This window comes from Phocoena phocoena, chromosome 13 (genome assembly GCF_963924675.1).
Source record: "Phocoena phocoena chromosome 13, mPhoPho1.1, whole genome shotgun sequence".
Classification (NCBI taxonomy): Eukaryota; Metazoa; Chordata; class Mammalia; order Artiodactyla; family Phocoenidae; genus Phocoena; species Phocoena phocoena.
Window position 1 is genome coordinate 50,406,704 of NC_089231.1, and position 26,830 is coordinate 50,433,533.

Genomic DNA, 26,830 nt, shown 5'->3' on the forward strand with positions numbered 1-26,830 from the left:
AAAATTTGTCCTTGCATCAGTTGTAAGGATGTCATTGAAGATGTTGTTGACTGGAGAATCCTCTTCCCGATAGCCACTCCATCCACCTCCAGGTAGATTTCTCATCTGGCCCTAGCATCAACACTCATCTTCTCCTACACAACTGATTGCTTTTTAGATTATGATCATAGTGAAATATGAAACTGAGCAGGTCTCCCTTTTTGAGTTGACTGCCAGGAAGCTCAGAATTAAATCTGTGATCCACCCATGTTTCCATACATCACAGTCAGTGTGGTACCCATGCTTGATTAAATCTTCCTCTGCCTCATCAAGAGGTTCTGCTTGGTTTCTGATTGTCCAGCCGTGGCTCCCTCCATTGTCACTGAATCCCCTTCAATATAAGATTTTTTCCTATTCACGGAGGCCGCCATGAGTCATTTGTGCAGGTCACAACAGGCAGGGGGAGGCAAGGCAGTTGTGCTGATACAGACCAGTGGCAAACTGAGCCTTTCACTGAGGGATGGGGAGACAGCCTCTCCACTCACACACACTGGGAGCAGTAAACTGCTCAGTGCAGAACCCCCCAGGTCTGCCAAGGGCACGGGGCTCGGCAGCTCTTCCAAGTGGGAAGCTCAACCCCTCTCCGATGACTTCTCCTCCTCTCCCAGGTGGTACCACTTTATCTCAGGCTCAGGGACCAAGAGTGACCTCTTTTCTCCCCTCTCGCTCCAACTCAGGTCTTCCCTGACCCGGCTTCTAGTGCCTTAGGGCCTACCCTTCAGGAGTCTACATGGCAGCGATGGTTTAATCATTAATAAGCTCCTTGCTGATTAAGGGCTAGTCAGTTGATGGATTCACACTGCTATCTCAGAGAGCACCACCGGATCCCCGAAGGAGGGCTGACAGCCTTAGGGATTGTTTCTAGACAGGGAGAAGGGCGCCACAAACTTACCACGCAAGTTAGTAGCTGGCGCCTCTGCCTGACCATGAAGCTAGGCCTTATGATGTACAAACCGGAATTTGACTAACAGTAAAATGTACCCCTGGTAAATGCTGCTCGTGTGGAATTGGAGACTTTAAATAAAACATTGAGAGACAACCATTACTATATCCAGCGTCTGGTAATTTCCAGCCCTTCAAAGTATCCTTCCTAAGGTGATAACACGAGTGTATACAATTGCACAACACAATATTTGAGATCCATGCATCTTACTGTATGCGAAATATACCTCAATTAAAAGCAAAACAGTGTTACACCCACGTTCATAGCAGAATTATTCACCATAGCTAAAGGATGGCAGTAACCTACGTGTCCATCAACAGATGAACGGGTAAGCAAAACGTGGTGTATATATAATGAAATATTATTCAGCCTTAAAAAGGAAGGCAATTCTGACACGTGCTATAGTGAGGACAGTATATGCTAAGTGAAGCAAGCCAGTCACAAAAAGACAAATATTGTGTGATTCCACTTGTACAAGGCACTTAGAGTAGCGAAATTCATAGGGTAGAATGGTGTTGCCAGGGGCTGCTGGGAGGAGGGAATGCAGAGCTGCTGTTTCATGTGCACAGAGTTGAAGTTCTACACAATGAAAAGAGTGCTTGCCTGCACAACCACCTCAGTGAGCTGGACACGAGTGAACTTAAACCACGCCCACTTAAGAATGGTTAAGACGGTACACTTTATATTATGTGCACGTCACCACACTTTTAAAGATGAAAAAGGATTTGGATCTCACTAGACCAGGGATGACAAACAAATATTATTTCTCTTGCCAACTCTACTCAATTATTTGTGGCTGCCTGGGGCACTGTCTGGAGCAGGGGTGGGGGAAGGGGGTCTGGGTGGCCCTGTACCTGATCATGCATAGAGTGCTGTGATTGATTAACTATGTCTGCTATGGGCTGGCTGCAGGTGAGAGGGAAGTGTCGGGGTGGAGGAGGGGAGACATACACATCACCTACTTGTCGTTGCGGGCAGGAACTTAGGAAGTGTTTAACAGGATGCAAACGTCTACTGAAACAATTAGATTTATGCATAGAAAGCTGAAAAATCTGTACAATGTACTCACAGTTTTTCAGGAGTGTTTGCACTGCACACTTCAGCATGGCCATTGCAAACACACTGCCCACCGATGCTGATATCCTTTATGCTATAATAATACTATAGAACAGAAAAGCGAACGTGTCAGTTTTACTAAACCCCAACGTAAACTTTCCTTTCCTAACCTTTAACATACATCTGTATTGACCCCGCTTCCTTCCATCCTGTACTCCTGAGCCTCCCTCAACACAAAAGGGAGCCACGTTTGGGTGTAACTTTTCTTACAAAGCAAATACATTCCCCAATCAAACTGAATAGCCCACTGCTGAATTTGTCCATTTTTAAAAATCAAATGCTTTAAATGCACGGAGGGAAATGACCTCGGACAAGAATCATACCCTACAGCCTTTGGGAAAGGGATTAAGGGCTTCCTAGTTTCTCTTTTTTTTTTAATGTAAATCTGAGTTCCATAAATTGGACATATCTGTTTAACAAAAAACATCATTTTTATAACAAAAATTTTGTAACTACTGTGTTTAGGCTTCAGGAAAGGAGAGACTATTCACAAAGATGGATCAGATACAGCGCTGAGACTGGCAGGACCCGCTAGCAGTTGCGGAAGCCTTGCTAGGTCAGGGTTAATCAAAGCCAAAGGCAGAGGTTCAAGCTCCAAAAGGCCAGACAGTTTCAGACCCAGCTGAGGCTCGGTCCCTAGACCAGGCCAGCGGTATGCATAGGACATCTCGTGAACCAGGCATGTCCCCAGCATGGTGGAGGCCTCTCCACTTGGGACTGTAGGTGGCCCCATCCGCCAGCTCCCCTACTTCTCAGACTTGGCAGGAGGCACAGGACTCAGTAAGGAATTCAGAGGGTGTGAAATCATCTTTCTCATTGAGGTCGGGCCACCACTGAGAATATCGGTCAGTGAGGAAGTCTGTGAATTCACAGGGACAAGAGGGGTTTTGTATCTTTTTGTTGTTGCTGAGATTAGTCATCCTAAACCTCCCCACAGTCACTCAGGGCTGGAGTTCTGCTCTGATCTCCTCCCTAAAAGCTGTTAAGTGTCTTAGCTTCCCGGCAACGTCTTACTTAGTCTAAAGGCATCAACAATCCCTCTTGTTAATATGGATAAAATTCAGTATTGGAGGGCTTCTGTGACAAGTTCACACTCAGAAGCTTTCATGCTGATGACCACAGAAATTTCTCTCTACACGCGGGTTAGGGCAGCAGCGGCGAGAGAGAAGCCCTCCATCAGCCCTCACCCCAGCACACATGATACATGTGATAGGACACCTGGTATTCTGGCTCGTCCACTTAAAGAAGCAACCTAGACTGCTGGGGAGGGAGTGTCAAGATTATATATGTGATGCACTCCACAAAAAATTACTTAACAGAGAAGACTACATTCACCTAAGTGAAAAGAAATCTACATACATACGAGTACCAATCTTGCAACCCTAAAAAGACCAAAAAAAAAAAGCGGTGAGGTACATTTGTGGCGAGGCTCCAAAACACCTGGAGGAATGGAAACGCAGTCTGGCTACAGTCGATCAGAAAGCCCAGCTCACCCTTGTAAATTGCGTTCTTGGATCCAGTTGTAGTTCGCACATACAACAGCTCAGAGGGAGCTAAGGGGGCTTAAAAAGTCAGAAAACAGGGCTTCCCTGGTGGCGCAGTGGTTGGGAGTCTACCTGTTGATGCAGGGGACACGGGTTCGTGCCCCGGTCCGGGAAGATCCCACATGACGTGTAGCGGCTCGGCCCGTGAGCCATGGCCGCTGAGCCTGCGCATCCGGAGCCTGTGCTCCGCAACGGGAGAGGCCACAGCAGTGAGAGGCCCGCGTACCGCAAAAAAAAAAAAGTCAGAAAACAGGCCACCTACACTCCAGATGACTGGCCTTTTTGGAAAATGCTCAAAACTGTAGCAAAACCTAACGTTTCTCTCTCCCTTCCTTTCCCAGCTCCCTGACTTACTTCCCTAAGAAGCCAAACTCTAGAAGGTAAGCTGGCACCTTCCATTCACCCTCCCAGGTCCACTCTCCACCCCTCTCCACCCTGCCCTTTGCCCTGGGGCTAAACTTTATGGGATGACAAGGGCCTCTTGCTCTCTGGCCTCCTGTTAGGTTTGACCATTGGGAGGAACTGGGAGGGAATCAGAGGGTGGGAGAAGAGTAAGCTCCGGGTATTTATTCTGCTGGTTCCCTCTGTGCCCAGGCGACAGGGTACCGTCCTGACACTGAGAGTAAACGATGTTCATCTAACCCTAGTGGAGAGTACTGCCACTCACCAATGCCCACACCCCTCTGCTTTGGCTCAATTACATTACCCAGCCTCCTGCATCTCCACGGGGCTCTACGACCAGTTCCTGCCAATGGAAGTGAGCTCTGTGGTTAGGAGATGGTTCCTCCCTATGTTCTTTCTCTCTTCCCTCATCTGCTGACCAGGTGCAGGAGGGGCAGAGGAGGACCCTGAGGTCCTACAGGATGGCTGTGCCTCTACAGAGAAACAGCCTGGTTCCCTGAGTAACTGTGTGGAGCTGATCCCACCTGCTGACCCACATTAGACCGTGACATGAGCGAAAAATTAACCTTTATTGTGCTCGCCTCTGAGACTTGGGGACTATTTGTTATAATAGCAGACTAATACCAGGATGGCTGTCCTCTTTTGCCTTTCATCTTCTCTGAATATGATCTGTCTTTAACCACCAAACTTCTAAGCTATACCTAATATTTCAGACGAGAACGACTCTTATGCCTATGACATTACTGGCTATAAAGTTTACTTGAAGGAGTTCGAGGCAATGAATTTGATAAGCAAACAAGGTACCAAAAGCTGCTGTCTTGGCACGTCAAAGCACTACTCACCCGCCGAGTGACGGTTGGATCTCTCTGTGCTTTGGAGATGAGGTGTCCAAGAAGAGTGTTGGTTCGGAGAAAACGCAGGCGGATGTTCGTCGCCTTGGTGAACTCCCTCAGGGTGTGAGAGAAAGTAAAATTTTTTGCGCCTGGACGACCATTTATCAAGGACACCACAACCTAAAAGAACCACACACACATAGAGGGGGGAAAAAGTCCTTTTATCAAAATGTAGCTGCAAGTAACTAAAAATAACTCACATGCCCCCGAACACTTACTTGGTTTCTTTGAGTCATTAGATGTTCCAAAACCTGGGCTTTCAGGTTTTGTAAATCATTTCATTTACAAACCCTTTGTTCTATCACTGTCATTGTGGGGCTATACACACTATGAAATGTTCAAAGTATAACATTAAGATATACAAATATAAAGAAACAATTTTTGTCAAGCTGCATCAAAGAAACAAAGCTAAAGTAATCTAAAATCCCGAAAGAGGGTGAAAAAAGGAAGTCTTTGGATATAAAGTTGACAGTGAACAGGACAAAAAAAAGTCTACGTAAAACCCAGGTTTAGGTTTTTTTTGGCCACACTGCGCAGCATGCGAGACCTTAGTTCCCCGACCAGGGATCGAACCCACATCCCCCTGCAGTGGAATCGCGAAGTCTTAACCACTGGACCGTTAGGGGAGTCCCCCAGGTTTTGTTTTAAAGCTTGAGGCGATGAAGTCCAAGTCCCAGCCAGTTACTGAGACATGAAACACTGACCGATCACTGGAAGATACTAGATACAGCTGCTCAGGAAAGATCTCTCTACTTAAGGAGAACGAGACTGACACCCTTTAAAGAAGTTCATTTGAAACTCATTCCATGGGATGCTTCTCTGATTTTCCCCACTCTCTTTTCTCATCTTCCCTAACAACAGCCTGGCTGACTTCATAAGGACCACATGCAACCCCAATGAGACAGCAATTGTTTTCTCCCCTACAAATGATGCCCATCCTGCCACAAAGGATCAGGGATTAGTTCTGCCACCAACCCCTCCTCTCCCCACTCTTACAGGAGGTAATGTGCTGGTGAAGCAGTGGGAGCGTTCTTCACCACAATCACCAGTGACCCACTTTCTAAATAGTCCACCAGAAGAAAGAGTTCAAGACCTGTGGGCCGTGAATCCAGAATCCTGAATTCCCAAGGAAAATTAGACCTCAAATAGAATTTGCAATGTCAATTATACCTCAATTTAAAAAACAAGATTTCCAACCCAACTCAATCTGGGAGTCTTCGATGTGATTCCTTTCCATCTATGTTAGATTTCCTTGAAAGTGCAAGTTTCACAATTATGAAAAATGTGGCATCTTCATGTTCACTTCTGAGTCTTATCTCTCAAGGCCTCCCAAATCTACTTACCTCACCATTCTCCAATGGCACGATCCGGGAGTAATCAGTAGTACAAAGTACATCATCGTCTCGTGTGATCGCCCTATTTGCTTCCTGTCCAAATTGTTCCAAACAGTCTACTTTAGAATCTAGGAAGAAAACATGTTAGTACTGTAAAATAAAATATTATCATCTTGCTGTAAATCTCTTAAGAAATCTTATGTTTACTTAAGAATATACGTGAAAAGGGAAAGAACAGAGAAGCATTTAAGATTTTTAGACAGAAGCTTAGAATGAAATTCTTAATTCACGAAAGAAAATACCAAGCCATTTCAGGCCACGTGACTTTCAACAGAAATGTCTGGAGATATGGTTCTAAATCCTCATTCCTCATTAGGCAAGTTTACCCTCTAAGGAGCATCCCTGGAAAACCCAATGCCTTTGTAAGCCAAATTCCTGTCCACCTCAATTTGTCACAGGGTTCAGAGACCCAGACATTCTTCATTAGTGAAAAACACAAGGTCAAGGTAAGTAATGTGAAAGGCAGGATCCATAAAGATGGAGCTTAGTTCCTAATTCTACATAAAAGGAAATGGACTGGGACTTCTCTGGTGGCGCAGTGGTTAAGACTCCACGGTCCCAACGCAGGGGGCCTGGGTTTGCTTCCTGGTCAGGGAACTAGATCCCACATGAATTGCCACAACTAAGAGCCCGCATGCCTCAACTAAGGAGCCCGCCTGCTGCAACTAAGACCCGGCACAACCAAATAAATAAATAAAATATTTTTAAAAATAGGGACTTCCCTGTGGCGCAGTGGTTAAGAATCCGCCTGCCAATGCAGGGGACACAGGTTGGATCCCTGGTCCAGGAAAATCCCATGTGCCGTGGAGCAACTAAGCCCATACGCCACAACTACTGAGTTCTCGTGCCACAACTACTGAAGCCCGTGCGCTTAGAGCCCATGCTCCACAACAGAAGCCACCAAAATGAGAAGTACACATACTGCAACAAAGAGCAGCCCCCGCTCGCAGCAACTAGAGAAAGCCCACATGCAGCAATGAAGACCCAACGCAGCTAAAAATAAATACAATAAATAAAAATTTTAAAATATATATATATTAAAAAAAAGGAAATGGACTGAAGCTATGGCCCAGTTATAGGTACACTGCTTCCCCCTAAATAGTAGCAAGAACCATTATCATAAGAGGCGTTTCAACCCCAGTTATACATGTGTATCCTTGGAATTCATGCAAGTGTGCTTGAGAAATAGGGATGTTCCAAGGGTAACCTAGAAAGTTAAAATTGACCAGCCCCTGACGAGCCACACTGAGAGACTAATTTTCTACTTAAACCCAGTCTTGATCTGCTGCCAATAATTCAAACCCCTCATAACATGGTAGGCTAGATTACTTACGAGCAAAATATTGCCAAGGTGAGTAGGTGCTTCCGAAGTCGACGGATCTTTCCAAGACCCAAAGATCAGGGCGAGGAGAATTTGCAAATTTGATTAAAATATAGGCCACCTGGAAAAGCTGATAAAGCAAAGGACATACAGTTACTCAAGTCGCCACATCTGTCCACACCCTCCATCATCTCTATATGATGCTGGTTCCCAAGGCAATACATCTAGCCACACCTCTCCCAAGATCCAGATCCCATTTCTAACTGCCTACTGGACATCTCTAATTGGATACAGCCTCTCAAGCTTATCATGCTCAAAACCAAAATAATCATTTTTTCTCTTTCCACTGAATCTATACATTAATCTTTGTCACATCTTAATCATTATACCCTTGAATTTCAACCAGGCTACACAGCACCTTCAAGTCTGTACATTCAGAGAAGTCTGATGTCAAACAACAATCATCGTGGGCTAAGCTCTTCCAGGAGCAAGAGCCGGTAGTACAGCCCTGAGCGTCTCCCGCGAGTGACACAGCCCTGGTTCCAGATCTTGGAGAGCTCACGGCTGCAGACCTGAGACCTGAGCGGCCGCTTGGTAGAGTGTAGCACCTCCTTCTCCTGTGCCATCTCCACTCAGCCCCTCTTTTCCTGATTTCTCTCCCTCTTACTGATTTTCTTGTTCATCCTCATCACTCTTTGCCCACGGCCAGGACAATGCAAACGTATGGGAGACATGAAGCGCGGCTTTGGTCCAGTTTCTTCATCCTCCCACTCTTGAATCCCAGTATGCCTCCATGATGGACCCCAGGAGTCCCTGCAGTCCACTCCCACCCCCTTCCCTCAAAACTTATATCTGGCTTGACTTGTGAACCCTGAGAGTCCATATGCTTAGCAAAGTGCCTAGTATGAGTTCATTGTTCATGACAATGAACATGGGTGTTAAACAAATCTGCTAACATGTTAAGAAGTGGGGATTATCCCCACCCCGCCACTCCCCAAGCCCAAGGAAGAGATTCCACAGTGACTTTCAGGAGAAGACTCTGCCAACTTATTAACTAGCCCAGTAGAGCCATTTGAACAATGAGCTCATCTAGTTAGAGAGAGAGGCAGTACTCAGACCCTGTGGGATCCTTTTATTTCTTAGGGAAAAAAATATAAGGGATTTTCATCTGTATATTTTTCACATACGATAGTATGGTAAGAGTCACACACACACACACACATATATATATATATATATATATTTTTTTTTTTTTTTTTTTGCTGTACACGGGCCTCTCACCGTCGTGGCCTCTCCCATTGCGGAGCACAGGCTCCGGACGTGCAGACTCAGCGGCCATGGCTCATGGGCCCAGCCGCTCCGTGGCATGTGGGATCTTCCCGGACCGGGGCACAAACCCGCGTCCCCTGCATCGGCAGGCGGATTCTCAACCACTGCGCCACCAGGGAAGCCCCCATATATATTTTTTTAAGTCTCAGAGCTACTAGTTGATTGTGAATGTTCCCAACTCGTCACTAGAAGCCAAAATCTCTAGGGCAATGGTTCTCAAATTTTAGCCTCAAGATACCTTTACATTTTTAAAAATTATGGAGGACTTTCAAAAGCTTTTCTTTACGTGGGCTATATCTATTAATTAAGAAATACCATATTAAAAATTAAGACTGAGAAATTTTTAAAATATATACTACTAATTCATTTAAAATAATAAACCATTACATGTTAACATAAATACCATATTTTATGGAAAAAATACTATATTTTCCAAAACACAAAAATTATAGTGAGAAGAATGGCTTTGATTTACATTTTTAAAATCTCTTTCAATGTCTGCCTTCATAGAAAACAGCTGGATTCTCATAGCCACCTCTTCAGTTTGTTGTAATACGTTGTTTTGTTTGAAGTATTTGAAGAAAATCTGGCCTCCCATAGATCTGTAATAGGAAAAAGGACCTAAGAGTTTGTGGACCTCCTGAAAGGTCTTGGGAACCCCATGGGTTCTCAACCGCACTTTGAGAACCACTGATCTTGGTCACAGAGATTATCCTTTGCTCTACGAAGCCCCTTTGCTTACTTCTCTGTGGAAGGAAGAATTGTCACACCAATTAGTGAAAACCTTAAGTTCAGCCAGTTTTGTCTCAAACACTTGCTCTTTGATCTTGAAAAATCTGCTTCCCTGGGTTCAGATTAACGCTCTCAGATTGTCTACCCATCCTTGGAAAAAAATGATCTGACCTCCTGTAAGGTAGCAGGATACAAAATTAATGTACAGAAATCTCTTGCATTCCTATACACTAATGACAAAAAATTGGAAAGAGAAATTAAGGAAACACTCCCATTTACCATTGCAACAGAGAGAGTAAAATACCTAGGAATAAACTTACCTAAGTAGACAAAAGACCTGTATGCAGAAAACTATAAGACACTGATGAAAGAAATTAAAGATGATACAAACAGATGGAGAGCTATACCATGTTCTTGGATTGGAAGAATCAACTTTGTAAAAATGACTGTACTACCCAAGACAATCTACAGAGTCAATGCATCCCTATCAAACTACCAATGGCATTTTTCACAGAACTAGAACAAAAAATTTCTCAATTTGCATGGAGACATAAAAGACCCTGAATAGCCAAATAATCCTGAGAAAGAAAAAGGGAACTGGAGGAATCAGGCTCCCTGTCTTTAGACTATACTACAAAGCTACAGTAATCAAGACAGTATGGTAGTGGCACAAAAACAGAAATATAGATCAATGGAAAAGGATAGAAAGCCCAGAGATAAACCCACGCACCTATGGTCTCTTATCTTTGATAAAGGAGGGAAGAATATACAATGGAGAAAAGACAGCCTCTTCAACTGAGAAAACTGGACAGCTACATGTAAAAGAATGAAATTAGAACACTTCCTAACACCATACACAAAAATAAACATAGGCAGAACACTCTATGACATAAATCACATCAAGATCCTTTTTGACCCACCTCCTAGAGAAAGGGAAATAAAAAGGAAAATAAACAAATGGGACCTAACGAAACTTCAAAGCTTTTGCACAGCAAAAGAAACCATAAACAAGACAAAAAGACAACCCTCAGAATGGGAGAAAATATTTGCAAACAAAGCAACTGACAAAGGATTAATCTCCAAAATATACAAGCAGGTCATGCAGCTCAATATCAGAAAAACAAACAACCCAATCCAAAAATGGGCAGAAGACCTAAATAGACATTTCTCCAAAGAAGATATACAGATTGCCAACAAACACATGAAAGGATGCTCAACATCACTAATCATTAGAGAAATGCAAATCAAAAACACAATGAAGTATCACCTCACACCGGTCAGAATGGCCATCATCAAAAAATCTAGAAACAATAAATGCTGGAGAGGGTGTGGAGAAAAGGGAACCCTGTTGCACTGTTGGTGGGAATGTAAATTGATACAGCCACGATGGAGAACAGTACGGAGGGTCCTTAAAAAACTAAAAATAGAACTACCATATGACCCAGCAATCCCACTACTGGGCATATACCCTGAGAAAACCATAATTCAAAAAGAGACATGTACCAAAATGTTCATTGCAGCACTATTTACAATAGCCAGGACATGGAAGCAACCTAAGTGTCCATCGACAGATGAATGGAGAAAGAAGATGTGGTACATATATACAATGGAATATTACTCAGCCATAAAAGGAAACGAAATTGAGTTATTTGTAGTGAGGTGGATGGACATAGAGTCTGTCATACAGTGAAGTAATACAGAGTGAAGTAAGTCAGAAAGAGAAAAACAAATACCATATGCTAACACATATATATGGAATCTAAAAAAAAAAAGGTTCTGATGAACCTAAGGGCGGGACAGGAATAAAGATGCAGACATAGAGAATGGACTTGAGGACACAGGGAGGGGCAAGGGTAAGCTGGGACGAAGAGACAAAGTGAGAGTGTAGCACTGACATATATACACTACTAAATGTAAAATAGATAGCTAGTGGGAAGCAGCTGCATAGCACAGGGAGGTCAGCTCGGTGCTTTGTGACCACCTAGAGCGGTGGGATGGGGAGGGTGGGAGGGAGACGTGAGAGGGAGGCGAGATGGGGATATATGTATACGTATAGCTGATTCACTTTGTTATACAGCAGAAACTAACACAACATTGTAAAGCAATTATACACCAATAAAGATGCTAAAAAAAAAAAAAAGCTAGTTAGGAATTGTAAGGTACTCTGAAAACCATAAAGCAATACCTAAAGGAAAGAGAAATAATTTCCAGAATACATGTATCATTATTACATAGTGAAGCAATTCATAGGAAACCCAAGAACTCCCGGTTTAGAAAATCAGAACAAATATATTTCCCTAAAGACTGTACATTTCTCTTAGACCATATCAAAATAAGATTGCTTTTAGATATGTAAGAGAGAATACAAATGAAACATTTTTGGGCTTCCCTGGTGGCGCAGTGGTTGAGAGTCCGCCTGCCGATGCAGGGGACACGGGTTCGTGCCCCGGTCTGGGAAGATCCCACATGCCGCGGAGCGGCTGGGCCCGTGAGCCATGGCCGCTGAGCCTGCGCGTCCGGAGCCTATGCTCCACAACGGGAGAGGCCACAACAGTGAGAGGCCCACGTACCGCTAAAAAAGAAACATTTTTGGATACAGGAATCATTTAAAACATTCTTAATCTCTTCCATCAAAATCCTATAATCATAGCATGTCCCCTGAAAACCCTATTTATTTAATAGTGTGTGACCTAATGGTTACTATGTTCTAGGTACTATGTCAAGCACCTCAGAAACATTCGCACAATGAAAGTGGGATTTTATTAACCCCACTTTACAGATGAGGAATGTGTGACTTCGAGAGGTGAAATAATGTGTCCACATCTTGCAGGTGTAAAAGTCCACCACCTTTGTATAGTCTACTCACTGATCATTAGCAATGCCACTGAACCTGATAAGATACTTAATATTTAACCTGTTTCATCCTGGGGAAAATAACTCTCAAAGAAGTTCTAAACATCTTTATTTCCAAATATGCTAAAAGTCCATTACAGGGAGTCCAGAGGTAGGGACTGTGATAATACATCTCGATGGTTATTTGAGCGCGTTGGTTTCTAAAGCTGCACTTTCTGCTAGTACAAATCCCCATAAATGAAATAGCCTTGGTAGCTCAGAGGGCACCTCTCTTTGTTTTGTTTCATCCTGTCTGAGATAACATGTGATCCCTTTAAGGCAGCACATCAGTTAAAAATCCCACATCTAGCAGCAAGGGGAGGCATGCCACAGTGTGTCCCTTCTGCATGTTACATAAACCTGCCGCCCAGACCTAATTCAATAAGCTCTGGGATTCCACCAACTCATCTTCCAGCACCTACCAGACAGGACTTTCCACTCCAAAATGCTTCCCTCCCATTTTCATCTTAGGAACTCGATTCTGAGATTCCTCAGCGCAGGATTACATGTCCTGACGCTGGAAGGCTGCCTTTCATTCTCGTTGAGCCCATCTGCACTGACAGACCCTGTTTCTCTCTCCCTGCCACTGTGGTGCAACTTGCAGTGGCTTCTTGCCAAGCACTCCAGCTCTGCAGCCAATCTCCCCTCGATGTATAGATTCAAAATGGTGCTGAGAGGCGGCCTCCGGAGTGGGTTCACAGGGGGTTCACGCATGTTAAACCAACAGGTATGGATTTATTCTCTTCTACTTGATAATTTTAAATGCTGTGCCTTCTAAATGGCTCCTTCTGTTAAACCCGTTATCAGTTACTTATGTTTGCTCTTTGATCACTCAACATACTTCAAAGCACGCCTGAGTGACACTTGAGATGCATGGATGTAAATGAGGGCCCTTTACGAAACAAGAAAGCACCAGGCAGTGGAGTCACTAGAAGCAGAAAAGCAAAGACCAAGCTGTGCATTTTCGGAGAAACAACGTTTGGGAGTTAAGGTAAGGAGGGAAAAGTGACCGAGAAGGACTGAGCTGTCATCCTCTCTCCACATGCTTCTGAAACAAGCTAAAGATGGCTTGACCTTTGCTGATGAGCATTTAGATGGAGGTACAAAGTAGCCTTTTAAATAATGTTTTAACGAAGCAGATAGTAGTCATAAAAGGTACAGCAAGAGGCACTTTGACTTCAAAAGCCTTCAGGGGGAGCAGGTGAGACAAGCCAGCCCTTTCTGTTCCTCATGATCGTCATGCTGAAGCCTCTGAGATTCCAGCTCCTACAGCCCAGCATCTATCTCATTCCATGGCCTTCCCAGATGCAGGTAGTAGCTGTTCAATAAACGCCATGAATGAATGGATGAATATTGAAGTTGTGCAGTCACCACCGAGTTTGGGAAGTGGGCACCAGTCAGCACCGTTGGGTGCCATGCTCGGCAGTGGACTGCTAATGGCAGAGGAGAATCAACTCCTGGTGGCAAATCTTTGCTCTGCCGCCCACCAGCCATGTGACTCGTCTATCACTGAAGCATTTTGCGACTTTATTTCCTTGTGCATAAAATAATAACATAAAACAATCAAAAAAGATATTTAACATAGGTGAGGGACAGTAGTATCCACTTCATACAAATCTTACATCCTCCATCTAAAAGAGCACTTACTATGCTCTGTGGCATATATGTGTTTTCATACGTCATTTCCACTAGACTGACATCTTTGTGTCTCAATCACTCCTGTTTCCTCAGAGTAGATGCTTAATAAATGTCATTGAATTGCAATGAAATTTAATAAATGGGACATGTGAAACTGCAAAATATTATGCACACATATTTAAAGTCACATCCAAAATTAGCTTCTTAACTAAACAGCACTCTCTCCTCCAAAAGAGTCTAAGTTATAATGTGAAATAAATCTATCATCGTAGCCTTATAATTTGATAAACATACTGTTCCACAATGCGGTGTTTCCTGATTTGCTTCTTCCAACTTTTTATTCTGCATAATTTTCAAACCTATAGGAAAGCTCAAAGAAGAGTACAATGAATATCCCTACACTTTTCGCTTAGATTCACCCAATGTTAACATTCTGCCACATTCGTACTCTCTCTCTCTGTCTACACAACACGCACACACCTTTGAAAGCAAGCTTCAGACATCATTATGCTTCAACCCTAAACATTTCCCCATGTATCTCCCAAGAACGTGGACATTTCTTCTACGTAAACTCAACATGCTGAGGCCTAGGAACTTTTACCATTCATACAAAAATCTTACGTAACACACTGTACATATTAGAGTTACCCTGATTCTCTTAAGACCGCCCATTGCATTTTTCCAATCCGGGATGCAATCAAGGATTATATATAGCATTTACTTGCCAAGTCTCTTGTCTCCTTTAATCTAGAGCAGTCCTCCCACGATTTTTCTTTCCTGACACTGGCATCTTTCCATAACAGAATGTTCCCCCATCTGAATGTGTTTGATGATTTTCTCATCATCTGATTCAGGGTAAACATTTTGGCAGGATTACTACCCATGGGACATCCTCTTCTCATGGCATCATGCCAGGGGGCACGGGATGCCAGGTTGTCCTGTTATCAGTGTTGCTATGTTGGAGCACTTGCTTGAGAAGAGGTACACCAGATTCCCCCTTTACAAAGTTAGCTTTCTACCTTTGTCGTTAATAAGTAACCCATGGAGAGACATTTTGAAACACTTATTTTTATTAACTAAATTACAAACGTTCCTACTATCCGTGTAAAAATACAATTAAGAGTCAAGAAAAATAAGTCCCAAGATACAGAATCAAACAGTTATAGTTCCTTTAAGGCTGATGCCCATTTGAAAAACTTAATCTAATGAGCTAATTTTATAAAAACTTCTTAAAATATTTATTTATTTATTTGGTTGCACTGGGTCTTAGTTGCAGGCTGGCTCCTTAGTTGTGGCATGCGAACTCTTAGTTGCAGCATGCATGTGGGATCTAGTTCCCTGACCAGGGATTGAACCTGGGCCCCCCGCATTGGGAGCGCAGAGTCTTAACCACTGCACCGCCAGGGAAGTCCCTATAGAAACTTTTTAATTGAGAAGGAAATATGCAGGTCAAGTGGAATTAAACTCCATTTTAGTAAACTTGTGTGAAAACTTCTTATAAAATGAAGTACAATCCTCATTAAACAATCAAGGCCAGTGATGAAAATACGACTCAGCTGGCCTGAAAAAGGATCCTTTTAATCCTGGTGCGAAGAGCACATCGGCCAATGGCTTGGCAAGGGCACTTCTTTCTTTCGGGTTTATCATCACCCTGTCCTATAAAACCCAGAACTTGGCACCATCGAAAAGAGAGTGCTTAGGAGGAAAGTCACAGTGTCCTTCAGGTCCTCTTACTGTTTCCCAAAAGCACCTGCTCACCGTTGAGGGAAGGTCGATCATTCCAGAAACTTACAGGAAGGGACTCAAGAGGTCCCAGGTCAATCTCTCACCCAGGGTAAGAACCTTCACGCTAGAATCTCCTTTTGAGAGGAAAGGAGACCCACTGCATTGCTAAGTTTGGGTCACTACACGTTTCCTCGCTGTCCTGAAAACTTTTCCTCATAATTCCCCCACCTACCCTTTGGGGTAGCACAGATTTCTACCACGTATCCCACATGACAGCCTGCCCAGAATTTAAATACCAACACCACATCTCCCTAGGTTCTTTTTAATGAATTAAGATTCAAGTCAGCAGGAGGCAAGGATTAGGGTAGGAACTGGAAAGGGGAAGAGAATTAAAGTATCTCACTTCCTCATTAAAAATAACTACAATAACCTGAGAAATAAAAATCCTGAACCAAAATCGAGTCTAAAGTGTTGGATCACTCCAATAACTTGGGAAATGACAAGCCCGCTATTTTTTAATGGAAGATTTCAAGAAAAAAAATCAAAAGACAAGGAGAAGGTGAAACATTTGCATCTGTATTTTATGACTGATGAATTCTTAACTCTGGAGGAAAAAAGAGATTGAAGACATATAGCATGGTTTTCAGTCTTTGTGGACATTATTATTCCCCAAGTAGACTCAAAGGGCAGAGCTTGAAACTAACATGTGTTACTCAAGAGCATTTTATCCACAACTAACAATTTACAGATAGATTTGGTGGTGATTTTAAATAAGTTGAAGCCCACTGGAATCCAAGAACTGAGCTCAATTTCACAATGAAGTCCAATATTTTATCCAACGCTTTACAGCTACACTCAACTGTCAGGGAATTTTGTTTTTGTCCAGGACCTGATTCTCCCTATAAAACTCACTTGCCCTCATTCACGCTTTTTTTTTTCTAATTTATAATAAAATTGAGTATGACATTTACTTCACTCACTGAACTGATAAACAGCCTAAGAATTTGTCTGACAAACTATACAGGACAAGGGAAATGATAATCTTGTTCTTCCAGGGCAAAGAGATTTAACTAACTCAACTTTCGTAACGAGCAAACCAAGTTATCTAATTCCTCCTTTAATCTATCTAAATTTTTTTAACTCAACAACTCCTAAAAAATATATTGATTTCTACAGGGGACTCACACTGTGATAAAGTTCAGCAAAGTATCTGCTCAATGATGATTCACCCTAAATCAGATTCTAAAGGATGTTATTTCTCATCATTTCTCATAAATGAGTCCACATCCTTCATGATGTTCTAGTCCTCCTCTTGGCCAGTATCTTTCTCCCTAAAGGGTATTCTCATTTCTAGCCTACACTGGTAACGGTCCTTTCCTAATTTCAGTCACATCTCTTCCTTTCTCCCTGTGACATCTTTCCTGAGATTTAGCACCCATGGCTAAATCCGAGTGTTACCTAAAGCTAAAGTTTTCCTTTTGGCTGTGTTTCCATTGCTCTTATTAATGGCAGGGCACTTTGGAGACCTTTTTGACAATAGCTGTGCGTATCTGTAAAGCATAATGCTGGTCACTTACACTGACTCAGCATCGTCATTTTTATTAGTCAGCTTTTTTTTTTTTTTTGGAATGAGGTTTAGGCTGAAGTGTGGTTTCAGATCAGCTGGGCTATAGATTAAATATTTGTCTTAGAACTTGTCCTTTGGCCAAAAGTTGTCCTTACTTTCTGAACACTAAATCCCCTAGCGTGGCAGTTCTCCAAATGGATGGTATCACCATCTGGGGTATTTTATTGGTTGTCACAATAACAAACCCAAATAAGGAGAGAGACCATGCACCTGAAGAGGCATCAACCTCCACCCTGAAGAAGATCACTGCCAGTTCTGGGTGAGGAGGCTGGTGAAAGGGCCCAGTTGGAGGTTTTGTCTTTTGTCTGTTGGACTTTTGAGGATCCAAATGCCCTTCCCACCTTATGAATCCTGCTGCACCTCCACCTTTAGAAGCTGAAAATGCCAGTTTTTCCAGCTCTCCTGGCAGGTAAGGCAGCATGGGTACCTGACCCAGGCTCAGTGAATTGGAGGTCTCCTTCCGAGATTTTGCATCTAGAGCAAATGATACAAAAAGGCAGGGACACTGAAGAATTGTTTCTAGAAGCAACAAATATGGCAGCCCCCTCTGGCTTCTGGGGACAGTGGCTGACCCCAGCAGGGACATACTGAGTCCAGGATCCAGGCTGACTGTGTCATCACCAGCTGCAGCAACCAGCATTCAGCCGCAGCTCTGTCCTCGCAGAGGGACCTGTGATTCTGACTGAGCTGCCTCCTTTGCTTCTGCCCACTTCCTGAACCTGATTCTCTACGATCCTTAGATCCTCACCCACTACCCCACGTCCTCTCCTTCCACCCTCAAAGGTGACTTTTTCTCTTTCACCAGTAAAATTAGAACTATCGAAAAGGAATCCCTTGCCTTCCCATCCCAAATCCATGAGCACTTTTGCATCTGCACATCCTCCTCCCTTCCCTCTGGACCAATGGAACAGGAGCCTCCTCCCTCTGCGCTCTGGATCTCATTCCCCTCCTGTCTTCTCTTGGATCCTTCCCATCAGCTTTTATCTTAGGTATTTATTTTTTAATTAAAGTACAGTTGACTTACAATATTCTATTAGTTTCAGGTGTACAACATAATGATTCAATACTTTTATAGATTATATTCCTTATAAAGTTATTATAAAATATTGGCTATATTCCCTATGTTGCACCTTACACCTTTGATTGTTATTTATTTTATACCCAGTAGTTTGTACCTCTTAATCCCCTTTTCCTATCTTGCCCCTACCCCACCCCCTTCCCAATGGTAACCACCAGTTTATTCTCTGTATATGTGAATCTGTTTCTATTTTATTATATTCACGCGTTTCATTTTTTAAACTGCAACTATTAGTGAAAACATATAGTGTTTGTCTTTCTCGGTCTGACTTATCTCACCAAGCATAATACCCTCCAACCATCAGCTTTCAACTGACTCTTCCATCCGAAGTCAAGAAAATTCCTCTCCCTCCATCCAAACCCTCCTCTAGGCCCACCTACCTCCTTCTTCCCGATGCAGCCACACTTCAGCAAAGGGTGGAGTGTCCCCCTTCCTCACCTCTCCTCTAATTCACCCAGAGTTCAGTTCTCAGCCTTCTCACCTCACTCCACGCTATTTCCATCTTACACCACTGACTCCCGATTTATACCTGTAGCACAGACTTCTCACGTAAGCTTCAGACCCAACAGCCTAGTTAATCTCCACGTGAGATACCTCACCACCACCTCAACTCAACGTGACCCAACTGAAGCCTCATCCTGGCCCTCTGGAGCCGCTGATTCCTGTGGAAACTGTAGGTCTCAATGCAGCTTTCCCCCTCTTCAGGGAGATATCTGTGTTTGATGCTTCCTGGAACACTGTACTTTTCCTTTAAGACACCCATCCCAGGAGTAATTAAATAAATACTCCTGGCTCAAGTGCACACGGCCTGTAAATACAGGATGTGAGCTTGATTATCCTGCCCACTCACGAACTGCAGCAGGAATGCTCTGCTACAGGTAGCTGTAGGCCAGGCCAGGGCCCGCGCTTGGCCTGGATCAGGGGGATGCTGGTAGTCGGCCAAAGCCCTAAGGATTGCACTTACTTGGCAAAAAACGGGATGCTCAAAGTCACTTTCACTGTGTTAAAAAGGTGCATCCCCAGCTGAACTCTCGGATCTGGACATGAGATGGCCTCCTGTGGCCCAAATGCTCCCACTTAATGCTCTGGCTCCCGCAAGGACCCCGAGCAGGCATCCTTCATAGCAGGGCGAATGGGAGGCCTGGGTGTGAAGGGTCAGAGTGGGGTGGGTGAGGGACAGTGGCTGGGCAGCGGACAGCAGTGTGGCCAGGCTGACGGGCACCAGGAGAACTGGAGAGTCCCGTGCCTGGCTCAGAATCAGTGGGGAACCAGATGACCTTGGGTGAGTGAGCTGAACTTTGAGCCTGAGTTTCCTGAAATCCAGCTCCTCCGGGCAAGACACTGTTAGGAACTAGGGCAGGGATTCAAGCCCGCCCCAGAGGGGATGAGAAGTGGAACACGAGCCAGGGAAGTGGGCAGGGCAGCCAGACAGATCGTCCACCGCAGGTGGGTTAAACGGAAGAACTGGTCTGATCAGCTCCAGGCACGCCTGGTGGGCAGGGGCGCAGCCCACACCCGCTCTGCCCACTGGTGGAGAAGGGGACTGACGTGGGAAAAACACCTTAAGTGCCAGCAGGAACCATCCCATTAAAAGCAATCTGGCCACCTCGCCAGGAATGAGGTCTGGATCTGAAGATGGTAGACAGGGGTGAGCGGCCAGGCTCCAGAAAGGAGAGTCTGGAGGTGGAGGGTGTGTGGAGCCCCAAAGTTCCATCATCCAAATGCCACACAATGGCCTGCCCACCCCCTCACTTCCTGGGGTGGGGGGGGGTCCACTTCTGCCCCTCCCCCACTCTCTTACTCCCTGGTCTTTCTTCCCCAATCTGGGGCCCCTTTTCTCCCCATACCCCAGAAGCTACACAGAGTCGGGAGGATCATACCATAAGGTTTATACCACCCGTCTTGCAAATGTGGAATACGACACTATTATAACACTAGGGACTAAGCGGGTTTTAAGGCATAGCTTAGAGCTCCTTATTTATAAAATTTTCTGGGGAAAAAAAATGCAAAATAATTTCTAAATATCTGATGTAACTTTTGGTGCACCTCATTTACACCCATATATGACTCCCCCAGGCAATATTCTATTAAATAAAATCAACGTGAAAGACAATCTAACTAATGACCCTACAAATACCAACCATGTAGTGGTGAGAAGCAAGGAAATAGATACACAGACACCATCAATGAATCTTCATAACATGAACATAACATGGCCAGTGTTGGGGCCAGAATGTCTCGCTCCAGGCTCTGAGCTGTGCAATCCGGGTGATTCCCTTCATCTTTTTATGCCTTGGTACCCTCGTGTGTAAAAAGGAATAATAATAGTACTTAAAGTGGGAGTTTTTGAAAGGGCCCAATAAAAGGCATCCCTCTTCCCTATCTGGCTCAGAACCAATTGAGAAGTAAGACAAAGGAAGAAGGGCAATGGTGACAAAATATCACCTTTATTTCTGGTGAAGCTTATATTGGAGGACACAGGTTGTGTCTGCTGACGGTGACCTCCAGGTGAGATGTCCCGGGCCGGTGGCCCATGTGTCTCAGGCAGGAGAAGCAGAGAAGGGCACGTGCCTGCCTCTGGACATCTGCTCTCAAGGGACAGGACAGAGCCGTGCATGACCAGCTCCTGATTCACACTCACCACCCAGAAGAGGGGCCAGATGGAGGCTGGAAGCGTGACCCAGGTGGAGGGAGGAATGTCGGTGACCACGCCCCACAGAGGGCTGCTGTGAGGCGTAAAAGAGCCGATGCCCGGATTGCACTCAGTGCAGAGCCCGGCACATGTGAGGACCTAACCCGTGGAAGTAAGCGCATCTTAAGGGCACAAGCGTGCTTCAGATTAAGTAGCAAAGATGTTAGAACAGATGCTTGCGAAGGGCCATGGAACAGGAGTGGGAATTGAGGATGACGGGGGAAATAGAAGAATAAAGCACAAGAGGGGCATAGTCCATAACATTCTGTGCGCTCATCTCCAAGTGGGGGTCATATCTCTAAAATCCTCCAACAACTGCTTCCCAAGGAGTTAAGACAACACAAACCTAAACGGAACATCAGTCTTTAGTCATCACAAAATACATATTGCCTCCTGTCCTGGTCAAGTGACTTGGCAAAAATCTCAAGGAACCATTCGGAACATCCACGAGCACCTTGTGCCCTGGTTCCAGGCTGGCAGCAGGAGTGGCCTCTTGCTCAGGAGGCGGGGAGATGCCCTGACCGGGGTGATCCTTATAAATGCAGACACCAGTGTGCACAGGCACCCTAGAAGGAATTGTTTTCTTGTGGTTTGGGCCGCCGGTAATGGAGAGGGTTTTTTTCTCTTCATTCCCACTGGCTAAGACACGTGGGTCCCTTCACTGCCAGACTTGCAAGGAAAGAAAGCTGATTCCACTTGAACTGCAATTCAACTAATGGGCCCCAGGGAATAAATCCACCCCAAATCTGGGAAAACACTCTGAGCTTGAAACTGTCCATTTGGACGGCTCGATCCCGCTCCTGCCTTACAGCTCCATGACCTTGTAACCTCTGGCACCTTCCTTTCTCGGTGTTCCTCTCAGGGTGGCAAGTCCTTTCCATGAGCCAAGCCTGTGACTGGTTACTTCTTGAAACTGCTGGTGTGGGTGGGAGGGCACAAAGGCCTGAGGATGGGCACGTGGGGCTATCTCATCATCAGAATCGAAGTTTCTGTTCAGGGACTTCTAAAAGGAAATCCTTGCTTTTTTCTCCCCCATTCCAGGAAATCAGTGAGGGAAGCTCTGTGCACCCGCCTTTTGCTTTACAGTTAAGGACTTGAAAATGCTTAGAGAGTCACAGTCATTAGAAAGGAGCCCGGTCCATCGGAGTGGCCTGGTTGCGTTGCAGTGGCAACACCAAAATCTCAGTGGTTCAAAACTATACATCTGTTTGCATCTCGTCCGTGTGACATGTCTCTTGAGGATGGACCCGGCTCCATGTCCTCCCCACACAGGGACACAAACCAACGGAGTCCGTATGTCTGGAACACCACTGAGGCAGGAAGGGAATGTGGTATGTCATGCACCAAGGCTGGAACTGCCGCCAAACTTTCCTTCAAAGACACGGGCAGGTGCGGCCTTGTCTTGAGCCTGGAAGAAGAACTGGGGGGCTTCCCTGGTGGCGCAGTGGTTGAGAGTCCGCCTGCCGATGCAGGGGACGCGGGTTCGTGCCCCGGTCCGGGAAGATCCCACATGCCGCAGAGCGGCTGGGCCCGTGAGCCATGGCCGCTGAGCCTGCGCGTCTGGAGCCTGTGCTCCGCAACGGGAGAGGCCATAACAGTGAGAGGCCCGCGTACTGCAAAAAAAATTAAAAAAGAAGAACTGGGAATTCTGCTGAGCCAGGAACGCAGAGGTGCTGATGCTGAGAGGACCCTGGTTCAGGCCAATTTGGCCCTGCTGTTCCTGCTAAGTCGGAAATTAATGGTGGTGGAGGTTGAGATTTCAAAGGGGTTGGGTTCTTTCTTTTATCACCCAGGCCACCTACACTGGCCATAGAGGATGACAGTGGCTGAGAGAAGACAAGATCAATTCTGGACATTCGGCCAAACTAGGGGCAAAATGTCACTGCTGCACCCTCAGACTTAGGTGTGCATTAGAAGCACCTGGGGCTGTGTCACAGTGAAGATTCCCAGGCTACAATTCGAGACATTCCAGTGCAGTAGGTCTGCAGTGAGGCCTAGAAACAAGGCCAGCTGTACAATTTGCAGAGCTCAGAGCAAAATGAAAACACAGGGGCCCTTGGTTAAAGGCAGGAAAAAAGTGCTTTTAAAGGTACTAAAATATGCTTTTTCCTTTCTTCCACAGTTCCTCTCTTGACCTATCATGGTAACTTTTATTTGCTATTTAATGTTGCACTCCCTTGGGCAAGGGTGAATGCAGACCCGCACAGGGACCCCACTCTGCCGCTGGCTGTGCACACGCCAGGATCCCCTCCTGACCGCTGCTGGGTGGACGTGACACACCGTGCCCTGGTCAAGGGCGAGGTCATTCTCCCCTTCCCTCCCCTTCTCATGGGCCCACCACCCAACTCACACAGACAGACGATCCCCAAGGGATTGGAACCTCCACACTGGGATGAGCTTGGTACCTGGATGCGGGATGGACAAGAGGCTCGTCCCTGTCAAGTCGCCCATTTCTCTGCTAGCTTGGGATGGAGATAGCACCGCCCTGCCCCTCCTCCTCACGGTGTGCATGCAGCCAACCTTCCCTGCACCTGCTCCCAGACCCCAGCCAAAGGGTGGCAGGGTGGGGTCAGGGAGGAAGAGGATTGGAGGAATCGAGGCACCAGGACTTGGGGGAGCAGGTGGCCTAGAACCTGTCTGGGAGGCAGGATGGCCCATGAGCCAGCACACACTCCGTGATGGATTGGACTTCACTTACAAAACATGAACTCAAACATAAAGTTATTCAGGATTTCAAGACGGCATTAAGCCCCAAGCTTGGGTCCCCCTTCTTAGCACAGGGATTCAAGGACCAACTCTGAGAAGCACTGACTTAAAGACAGACTGACCCAGTTGAAGCAGGTAATCAAGACAGGTCCCAGCACCCAGGAGAGGGACAAAAGTGTTGCAACTCTGAGAGCTGGTGCCGCTCCAGGCAGGAAGTCTCCCTGTGTTCTAGAATTAGATCTCAGGGTCCCAGCCACAGACTAAACGCTCTCACATAACTGATGAAAGAGAAGAAGACTCTCAAGATCCAGACAGACCACCGTGATGAACTCGTAGGGTAAGCAGCCACTCTGGTTTGCCTGGGACTGTCCTGGTTTTAGTAACAAAAATCCTGCATCCCAGAAAAGCCCTTAGTCTCCAGCAAAGTGGGACGGTTGGTCACGTTATGACCAGGTCTAGTACTGACCCAACGAACTCCTTTTTATCGTTGAAAGACCAGTGGAAAGGCTGCTGCCTTGTGAAATCCTCCCCACACTCCCCAAGCAGAGGTCGTAGCTCGCTCCATGGCGGTTACACTTCTCAGGGTGCACGCTGATTCTGCATTCGTGCATTTGACTCCCCAAGGAGCACGTGAAATCCCAGAATCTTATGTGAATATACCGGAGGGAACCTGTCATAAATGCCAGGGAAGGAGAAGAGAGGTGGAGAGGGCCCCGTTGCTAAGGTGTGACGTGGGGACCTGATGTTAGTGGGGCCCCAGGACAGCTCAAGGCCAACCAAGTGCAGTCCCCGAGCTAGAAACCCGGGCTCCTCCGCTTTGCTCGCCGGCCTGCGGCTCAGTCCACAACCTGAAGCGCTGTCTGCTGGGATTAGCGCCCCAGGATTGAGGAAATGCAGAGCCACAAAACAGGAGAACGGAGCAGCTGGTTGCAGTCACAGGAGGAAGAGGGAGAGGCGACACCTGTGAGAAGGATCCGTCAAGTCGAATTATTACAATCATAGTAAGGAGGGGGGAGAGGAGGATCTATGATGTGCCGGGTACCAATGCCTCTGTGTTTCAGTAGCCTTTACAATAACCCTAGTGTTTTGGTACTAATATTCTCGCTACTTCACAGATGCAGAAACTAAAGTTCGCAGAAGACGCGGAACGTGTTTATGGTCACAGAGAGTCGGTGACAAAGCCAGGACTCAAACCCACGTCTGATTCCAGAGCCCAGGCTGGTATGCAGTTAGCTGTGCAGGCAGCCACAGGGCCTGACGGGGCCAAAGGAGGAGTGCGGTCCTTTCTTCAAGGAGTCATTCCTCCCTGGTTGTCCTGCAGAGACAGAAGTTGCTGCCCAGCCTGATTTTCTGACCCTGTGTGTACCGTGCCCAAGAAAGCCAGCAACAGGAGGAGCACGAAGAGTTACCTGGCTGTGAGGATGTCTGCCCCAGTCTCCAGGTCCGTGTGTCCCTAGCATAGTGTCTGTGATCGCTGGCGATGGGAGGCTTTGCCCCCCGCCCCGGACCTCATCTTCTCCACTGCCCGCCCTGCTTCTGGCTCAGCCTACGCCCTGCTCTTAACTCCCCAGGGAGGCCGGCTGATGAGCAGAGTCCTTCCGGCCCCTCCCTGCTCAGACTGTGGCCCCCAGGCCAGCAGCCAGGCATCACCGGGAGCATCTCAGAAATGCAGAATCTAGAGGCACGCCTGCAACTTCTGAAGGTCAGACCTGTCATTTGAAGAGATGATTCAGATGTACACTCAAGTCGAGAGGCACTGGCCCAGCCCACAAAATATATCTTTTTCTCCATCAGGCGCACATTGCCAGCGCTGTTCTCTCCCCTGTGGAAACCCAGTCTCAAGTGAGTTTTAAGTCAATGTATCACCTCTCCCAACAGCATTAGCCTTTTAACAGCTTTATCCTCAGTGAAAGGAATTCCAGGGGTGGGTGGACAGGCTGCTCTACACCCTGAAATCACACCATGCCCACAGCCGCCAAACCATCTCCATAGAAAGCTGGCCCAGTTTTTCCAGCAATGGACTATGTCTTCTCCAGGCTATGATTGCAGGCCAGTTTGGGGGACAAAATAAGTATTTCAGGCAGCCAAATTACAAGCTAATGGTGCAAGTCTATCTTCTCTAGGATAACATGTCGAGCAAGAAATTTCAGCAGAGGGCATGCTTTAGTAAATAAGCTCCAAATGTTCTCCAAAGTAAGCAATAACTCTTAGCAAGAGTAGCAATAATGGTAGGAAGAGGTACAACGTGGGCGAGAAGGGGTCTTTTGAAAGAATGCCTTGAGGAGGTATTATGAGTCCTGATACGTACGCTTAGGATAAATCCCTATTTATTTAGAAATGAACCCTCTCTCAGCTGTCAACACACACATTATTATCCTACTGTCACTGGAAACATTTAGGGGCAAAAGAAAAAATATTGGGGAATGAAACAGTACAATAGCTAATGAGGCCTTATAATTAAAGGATATATTTGCTCAAGGGAAAACGAACGTATCACATCAGTTCTGAAAGGAAATAGCTTAGTAAAAGCAGGTTCTTTGTCAGTTACGTATTGTAAAAGGAAAATTATAACGTGGCACACTCTTCAGACAGCATTTAATGCTTGGTCATTCTGTGTGACAAAGCTTCTCTGTGACAATCCGCTTAAAAAGAAGAAGAATTGAAAACTGAACCTTAGCCAGCTTGCAAAGTCCGAGTGTTTTCTATAGAATCTCACTGTACTTCTCAAAATGACTCAGAAATATCATTAACACTATAAA

The 26,830-nt window shown here is 45.6% G+C and overlaps 1 protein-coding gene across 1 annotated transcript in view; it reads right to left on the reverse strand.

The window, feature by feature from the left end:
* LAMA3 (laminin subunit alpha 3) overlaps nt 1-26,830 on the reverse strand; it is a 240,568-nt gene that overhangs the window by 177,908 nt on the left and 35,830 nt on the right. The window contains exons 3-6 of the mRNA XM_065889461.1: nt 7,665-7,782; nt 6,281-6,399; nt 4,887-5,057; nt 2,052-2,143 (exon numbers count right to left, since the gene is read on the reverse strand). Of these exons, the coding sequence (XP_065745533.1) occupies nt 2,052-2,143; nt 4,887-5,057; nt 6,281-6,399; nt 7,665-7,782 (500 nt within the window). The remainder of the gene's footprint in view (nt 1-2,051; nt 2,144-4,886; nt 5,058-6,280; nt 6,400-7,664; nt 7,783-26,830) is intronic.